The following is an 8,391-nucleotide window of genomic DNA, read 5'->3' as shown; positions in this document are numbered from 1 at the left end:
GTAAAAAGAAAAATAACACTAACAATCACGAGCAAGAAATTCCCATGCTGTCACATATCCATAATGATACACAAATCATTCCGGGTAAGGGACTCTGTTGGAATGACGGATGCCTCATTGCACCCCAAAAATGAAATTTGTAACCACAAGTAGAAACAAATTTATATGCGATGTTAAACGTAAAATTTGTAGCATCTATGTAACTAATAAACCTACCTATCATTTGTACCTAGCCAAACCTTTAAAAAAAAAAAAAAAAACGTCCATAGACAACCAACCTTTAAAGTTGTGTATTCTACTGGAAATACAAGGAACTAACCAGCATAAGATCGGTGCCAATCAAAAGCCGACGGAGAAGACGGTGTACGTTCTGCATTGCCACTGAGTGATGGAATTCTTCCTGCAATTGTTCATTGAAGAAGAGCGATGAACGACAGTTGCGGTGATAGATATCCTCACCAGACTCGAGCCACCAGAGCAATCGTGCAAACCGGACCGGGTAAATGTCGCGGTAGCGAGCATAACCTGGAAACTGACTGGAAAAAGAAAAAACAAGTCAAATGGAATGCTAAGAAAAGAACCAATTGCGACTTACACATAATAGCGGTCGGTGGAACTGACTCGTCGGAACCCGAAGTCAAGAGGAGGACAATTTTCAACACTCATCGATGGCCGATAGGAATTGAAGAACAGTTCTCGATCAGTGGGAAGAAATCTTCGGAAGAGCAAATGAGGCTTGTGATACGCTATAACTTCGAAAATCCACAAAGCAGTATCAACGGCAGCACGATGAGACACAACGCATGTAAAATCAAACTCCATCATGCACAAGGGAGCTCGACGAAGGGCAAGAAACGAATGAAACACCGGAACAAAAAGCAACAACTATAAGGTTCGCATCAAAAAAAAAAAAAAAAAAAAAAAAAAAAAAAAAAAAAAAAAAAAAAAAAAAAAAATCCTTACCTATCCCCTCCACTATTCCACTCTCTTACTAACAAGAAATGTTTAGCAATTGTAATCCCTACGGAAGAAAGAAAAGAAGCAAATGCATAAATTAGAATTAGAAATTTTGTAGACCTATCTGTTTCATTATAACTTCCGTATACATAAATATATTCTCCAACCCTGTAACCCCAAAGGCAACTTCTGTAAAAAGGGGAGGAATGTGATGAGGACATATACCGAAGAACGCCACCAATTAGTTAGCTTAGCTAATTAATAGATTCCAGCCTTGGATGATTCCACGGCGAACTAGTATCAAACAGTTCTTCATCCTCACGGAGCCTTCCCACGCCAAACCAGTATCAGTCAGCTCTTCACCTCTACGATCAGTTCGTCTTCACGTGATCATTGACGTCAAGAGTGACCTCATATTAACTGATAAAAGCTGTGACAAGAAGGGGGCTCGGGGTCTGAGTTTAGTGCGTTATAGTACAGTGTGTGTCTGTGTCCAGAGCGTTGAAGTGTAGTAGAGTTTTAGAGAGTCTTACATTACACCTGTGATTAGTCTTGTTAGTCTTGTGAAAATACACTTAGTAATTAGTAAGCCGAGTTGAAAGTCATTTACAAGTTAAACATTACATCATCCAAACATCGTCAAACTTTTTCACTGTGAAGAGGACGCTGACTTTATGTAAGACTTTTTTATTCTTGTTTTAAATAACAATATAATTTCAAAATTGATTTTTTTTTTTTTTGTTTACGTTCCCATGTTCTAGGTACTACGCATTGGAATTATGTGACGCTGCTTTATATCAACTGTTTCTCAATTCGGATGATCCCAAAAAATACAAAGGACGTATGCCACGTCAAATTGAAGTTTTCCATCAATTAGCTACAGGCCTGGCATACATCCATTCAACAAAATTAATTCATCGAGACATTAAACCGAGCAAAATCCTCATCAAGCAAAAGCCTGGAGAAGATGAATCAATAATAATGAAATGGTCTGGTTTTGACGTAGCCAAATCCGTAAACGAAAAGGGATATCATTCGTGGACTGGAGTGATAGGAACCAGAAAATGGTACGCACCCGAAGTGCTGGAAAAGCTCATCAAAGGAAAAAAATCGGACAACGAAGAGTTTTGGGGAACCGTCAAGAGCGATGTGTTTTGTCTCGGCCTCATCTTCGCTTATATTTTGTTGGAGGGAGAACATCTATTCGGTTCAAGTGAATATAAAATTCACCAGAACATAATTAGAAACGATCCGGTGAATATGAAGAGTAATACCAATTTACTTCCATACTATTTTACTCTTCTATTTATGAACACTTGGTTGCTTAATTCTAGATATTGATGCCGAAGTGCGCAAATATTATGCGGATGACTTACTAACGAAAATGTTGGAATACGATCCGGAAAAAAGAATTAGTTCGGCAGAAGTCGTCCAACAACTGGAATCCATCAAGAAAAAGGTAATATTATTTTTTTTAAGTTAGAGAGTAGCAACTTTGGCAATCGAATATTTTTTAAATGACTGAAAAATAAAACGAATCGTCCAGCAAAAATTATGTCCCATCCTTTCGCCTTCGCTCAGAGGCTTAGAATGAAATACCGAGCAAACTAAAAACTGGTTAAAATGCCTAGATGGTGTTATGAAACGACATTCATTAAAAAAAAGAGGTCAGTTGCAGTGGTAACTATGAATCCATTTATCTGATCTTATCTACGAGACATAGCGCAAACGTCATTTCTTCTTAGTTGCAGCGCATTTTCCAGATTGCGAAAGCAAGTCTCAAGGCCGTTGTCAAACTATTCCATAAATCAAGAATGATAGACTTTCATTAATCCTTACCATCAACATTCTATTCTCCTTTTTCTGGAATTAATTAAGATTTGTTGACAAATTTGGCACCGTAAATCACATACTAGTCATACTCGACGCTGTCAGATTTTTAAGTTTTAACGTTCTCGTACGTAAAGCACATTTTTTTTATGGCGTTGGATTTACAAAATTTCTATAAACTAGATAAATATTAATGTATACGTATTGAAGATATTTTGTAAATGTGAATAAAAATGAAACAAATATTCGCTGGCATCTGGCAACATTTTCCCCTTCCTTCTAAATAGTCCAAAAATGGAGACATCCGGCACGGTTACTTTCTTAGCTAGGGAGAGCATTGAACTCTCAGTGAAGAACCACCACTCGCTAATGGCTGACACGCGTTCTGGACATTCTCCTGGTCCTGCAAGAGCGATTTCGGCTTCCACACTTTGGAATCAGGAAAACTATTCGGTAATTTGTTACATTAAAGGTTTTAGCTAGTCGTTAAGTGCAATATCGTTTATAAATTTAAAGCCAATAGTTAACTATGTTGTTAACTTTCAAAATGTGTTGGGCGGAGAGCACTTAACTTATCTGTGAACTTCCCGCCTAAAACTGCTTGAATGTATAATGGTTTCCCTGCAAAGCATGGTCAACGTATACGTATAAGGTCGTAAGTGAATGGTTGCTCAGTTATTCATAAAAGTGTTATTATTTCTGTAGGTTCAGGTCAATCTCCCCATGAATCATCATTGTTGTTGGTTGGAATGGTGGATTGAGATCTTCTACCACCCTTATGTTTCAGTAATGTTATATTTCATTTGAACTGTTGCTGTGTTTCTCTTTTTTAAGATATTAATTTCCAGTATTGTTTTTAGGGTTCAGATTTGAAGGCAGGTGTTCGTTCCTGGGCTTGTCCACTGCCAACTGGACAAGGCCGGCGTAGAGCAGAGTAGGTAGCTAAAATGAGCTTACATTTTTTTAGTGTTAGGAACGTTATTGTAGAAGAAAGCACAGATCCATAATTCATTTTCAATCAAATCCATAAGATAATTAAATCTAGCTCAAATATGATTACCATTTGCTGTGGTGTGAGATGGGTCATGTCGTCTATTCCTGTAGGGTAGTTCAAAAAGGTTTCCTGATGTACTGGCAAAAATCAGTATCAGATTATGGTAAATGAATACTAACACACAGGTAAGTCTTACACTACCAAATCATATTGTGCTTATATTAACATTGTGGCCTATTTTGAAGGGTTAACATGGAAGAAATGTGCAAGTGTTGCTGTTGCAGTTGGCAAACGTGTGGTCTTTAACAGATGAATGTGAAAGTTACACATAAGCCACAAGTAAATTCAAGTAAAGGTTTCTTAAATTAGATTGCTGTTTAGCCTCCATTTCTTTAATGTTACTTTTGTTAAGAATATTAACTTTATGTTTCAGATTTAACAACCATGAAGATGACAACTCAAGTAAACCTGTTGGATTAAAGGTAGGTGGTGAAAAAAGTAAGGTAACATTTGTTGTTCCATTTACATACCATCTTCTAAAAAACATTCAAACAAAAGGACGAACGTGTATCTTCTTTCAACGACCGTCCTAGCAGATCTGTTGATGTTCAACATAATCGTCGTAGTGGCGAATGCAATGAGGGGCAGTTGCTTACTATCGTGGTTCTATATTCTTATTAATTTTTTTTCTCTTAATTGTAATTAGCTAGCCGGTCTGTTGTTGCCAGAAGTGATTTGGTGTGGAGGGAGTGTGGGGGTGGGTATGGATGGGAGATGTGGAAACGGAAACAGCCGACGTGAAATTCATCTTTGTCGGTCGGTTGTACTGAGCTGCTCCTTCCTAAGGTGTTTTGTTGCTTAAATTGCCCGGCAAGGAAGATTGGGATATTCGGATATTATTAATGGATAAGGAGAGATAGTTTCGCATATAACCATCAGGCTAGGAGTTTGTGTATAAATTTTTATCTGGTATGAGTGGTGGTGATGTGGCTTGAAAATGGAGATTAATGACCCTTTGTTCGTAGGTGGATGGAATGATTGTTCTGGAAATTTGCTATACGTATACAACGACTACTCATATCGTGCATGATAGGAGGTGGAAAGGAACTGAGAGGCTGTTTAACGATGTTGGACAAAATGGAAATGTGACTCAAAAACAGGAAAGGTGGTAAGTTTTAATATTTTATTGTATGTATTGTTTTAAATGCTTCTATTGTATTACTTCAAACAATTTGATTGTTGGGGGTTAAACAGCTGTGAGGATGGGAGAGTTTGGGGATTTCCTGTCTGCACGTCTATCTTTGTTCGACGGTCGGCCCAGCAGATTATTGAAGACGCCCAACATAAGCACCGTAGCAGTGAATGCGTTGAAAGTAGGTGCTACACCATTCGTGTTTTAATGTCATTATTAATTTCCATTTTTTTTCCTTATTTATTCGTAGCTGGGTCCAATTTATCGTTGGGTGAATTGGTATCATTACGGTTAAACTACCAACTACTACTGTTCCTATTATATTATACTACTACTAATACGTACGGTAGGGATTAATTCACAATTTTTCACTATTTGTGTCATATACTTATTAACATTTTACTTTAACTGATTATTGTTGCGAAGTTAACCACTATGCAGATTGGAGATTTTGGTTTGCTGTATCGAAATCAGGAGCCATTAAAAGGTAATTATTTATTTGAAAATAATTCAATGTTTTCATACCATTTTGTTACTGTTTTCCCAGTCTACGACTTGGATTATTTTCAATCAAATGGTCACAGTCCAGCGATATTTAAAACAGGCATTTCTTTCTCTGATGAACGGAATATTGCAATGATTGATAATAATTTTCATATAGTCCGACGGATTGTTAGGCGATTGGAGTTTAGGGGTATAATCATCGTCAATTAGGCTATTGGAGGCATCAACGCACAAGTTGCACTATTCTCGGTAAGTGTTTCAGTTCGTACCCATCGTCCATGACAATGACTAGCTGCATGTATAGGTTGAGCTGGGCAATGCGGAAGCTGAAACGTGCTGTTAATACGTTGTTTGAAGTGTTGTTAAAAAATTTATGATTCTACAGCTTTTTTCAATGATTTGATCTGTTAAAGTGACACTTTGGATTTAATTAATTTGAATAGATAATTTTCTTTTGCATAGGGGCCAAAAATACGTAGATGGAAATATGACCGTCTAGCTCTAGTAGCCCGAATTGAGACATTGAATGACATTCAAGTTATCGCACTTCTTCGCAGCCCGTCATCTTTATGACAGTCGGTGTGTAGTGCGAGATATTGTAGACACTAACCAATTTTTTGCTTTTTACCATCTAAATTAATTTAAAGGGCCCGTATATAAATAAGGTAATTAACGGGAATTAAGGAGGGAGAAGAAAAAAATCGATTTCTTTGAACTTATTCGCTTACGCTTAAAAGTTAGAGCCTGTTCTGCAAAAGCCGTTTAAAAAAATTAAGAAGTTTTTTTAGAATAATGCATGTGAAAATTTTGTGCAGTCAGCAGTTGTAAAATGTGTGAAATTTATGGTTGTTTTTCCAATCGCCATCCCGTGGCTGGCCGTTGGTTAGCAACGTAAGTTCTTATTACTAATTCATAATTAACTTTCACGGAGCTAATGACAGGTTTGTTATATTAATTTAATAACACAAAATACGATTTTTTTCGAATATTAACTAATGATTTTACTTTAGTGCATACAGTTTGTTTCCTGAAAGGGAATGAAGTGATGGTAAGTAGGTTTAAATTTGGTAAGAATACGTTGTATAGAGTAGAAAATACCGTTTCTGAATTTACCGAATGTTACGCAAGTGAAGTCCGTTGACTAAATTAATTACGAAAAATGAGAATTTTGCTATAAATTCTTATGGAACGTCAAAGAACAATAATTTGATAAATGAAAAGGAAAATTTTTTTGAACAAATTGGATAGAAACAAGGCGGTTATTTACATGTAAATTCTAAAAATTAGCAAAATTTGGTTTTGATGTTGGATGTATTCAAATCTATGTGTTTCAAATCTATGAACATAGCAATCATGTAATACTGATGGGAAAACGGTAGCATCATAATATTCAACGAACGTTGATAAAAATATTATTGGCAAGTATACTGTCAAATCTTTAAATGAGATGATCTCGAATGTTATTCCAACACATTACTAAAAAGTAAAATTTTTTAAATACATTTATAGTCGTTACTATTTTTCAACTCTGTAACAATACATTGATGGTAGAACATGTAATACAATTTGATATCAATGTTGAAGGCATGTTTCGATGATCTGTTTTCTACGTGAAAAATTAAAGAATGTAGAGTGGAAAATATTTAATAATAAATAATAATTAATATATCTTAACAGGAAGAAAAAAAAAGATTTCGACGTCTTTGCAAATTTAAATGATGATAATGAATCCAGAAAAAATGAATTCCAAATCTCCGTGAAATCCATTCCGTGAAATTGTGTGGTAAAATAATAATATTATGTGTCGCAGTTGGCTAAATGGTAAAGCATCTGATTCAGAAGCCAAAAGTTGGATGTTCAAACCTCTGCAAATCCATGGTTCATAAACCAACGTTTATTTATTCCGTCTGAGGGACATTTTCTAATACCAACAAAAGTTAAACGAAAGTGACCACAGGTTTCCTGTATCAATTGCCGCAAACACACTCAGGAAGAAGTATGATCATTAAATAAATTTCAAAAGTCCAGAAGTTGATCTCCAAATGACGTGGACTGGTAGAACAATTCAAATAATATTCATGGCTCAGTGGTAGAGCATTGGATTAGTAATCGGAAGGCATTGGGATCGACTCCCAGTCGAGTGAATTGAATGATGAACAAGACAAATATTTATGTTATGACCATTAAACAAAATTATTACGAGTGTTTATATGTTCCCCTGAATGACAACGAAAAGTAGAGACATGACACATATTACTCATAGCTCAATGGTTGAGCATCGGCACAGTATGCCGAAAGATCATGGTTCGATTCCACTATGAGTAGATATTCAATTAATAATATTGTTACGTTGGCAATATCCGATTCGCCACTGCAGTAGCGACAACAGCGCTAGGACGGAAATCCCGCCCCAATTATGGCCGTCCATTGGAGCACCACCCTCGTCGCCGGATATAAAAGGGGCGATATTGCACTTCTGTGTGGCTTTTTGATTAACTGGTTAGGGGCAATTAGTTTGCAGTTGTGTTATTAATCCTTTTGGTGAAATACACATTATCTTTTAATCTGAAGCACGACGTCTCTATCTTGGTACAAGATCCGTCCGTGACATGGTGGAGATGCAGGGTAACACCTGTTAGGCTGAGTAAGGTAAGCGCAATTGTTGTTCTTTTCGCACGGGTCTTGGGGAGTTTTTGGAATAAGGAACTTGGAGGCAGGTGCTGTTTAGGGGTCCTTGGGAAGTGTGACCGGCCGGCTAGAAAGTGCCTTAAATTGCCGTGGTACAGGACCACAGACCTGGCCGATTTCCTTGATTCGCTGTTAGGTTGAAGACCCGTCCGAGTAAGTTGTTGAAAGCGCGTAGTAAAAGCCCGACAGGCCTACCATTGGGTGGGAGAGAGAGACGTAGCTCGGT

At 36.9% G+C, this 8,391-nt stretch overlaps 2 protein-coding genes and 1 long non-coding RNA gene across 3 annotated transcripts; 2 read left to right on the top strand and 1 right to left on the bottom strand.

The window, feature by feature from the left end:
- Window positions 1-284: 284 nt before the first annotated feature.
- On the bottom strand, window positions 285-832 carry LOC130694152 (uncharacterized). The gene is made up of 2 exons (XM_057517302.2): window positions 596-832; window positions 285-536 (listed from the first exon to the last, which is right to left on the bottom strand). Exons 1-2 carry the CDS (start codon window positions 823-825, stop codon window positions 296-298), a joined length of 471 nt encoding a protein of 156 aa, XP_057373285.2. The 5' UTR covers window positions 826-832; the 3' UTR covers window positions 285-295.
- A 322-nt stretch (window positions 833-1,154) lies between these two features.
- Window positions 1,155-2,600, top strand: LOC130694151 (serine/threonine-protein kinase/endoribonuclease IRE2-like). Its single transcript, XM_059495770.1, has 4 exons — window positions 1,155-1,633; window positions 1,719-2,224; window positions 2,292-2,416; window positions 2,589-2,600. Coding segments are annotated over exons 1-4 (645 nt in total). The 5' UTR covers window positions 1,155-1,631.
- Window positions 2,601-4,820: 2,220 nt separating this feature from the next.
- Window positions 4,821-5,318, top strand: LOC130694153 (uncharacterized). Its single transcript, XR_009421310.1, has 3 exons — window positions 4,821-4,949; window positions 5,036-5,154; window positions 5,224-5,318. It is a non-coding gene; the product is annotated as an uncharacterized LOC130694153 (long non-coding RNA).
- The last annotated feature ends 3,073 nt before the right edge of the window (window positions 5,319-8,391 follow it).

Source organism: Daphnia carinata, chromosome 6 (genome assembly GCF_022539665.2).
Source record: "Daphnia carinata strain CSIRO-1 chromosome 6, CSIRO_AGI_Dcar_HiC_V3, whole genome shotgun sequence".
Classification (NCBI taxonomy): domain Eukaryota; kingdom Metazoa; phylum Arthropoda; class Branchiopoda; order Diplostraca; family Daphniidae; genus Daphnia; species Daphnia carinata.
The sequence above is the reverse complement of the archived record's forward strand: the minus strand, read 5'-3'. Positions and strand labels throughout refer to the sequence as shown.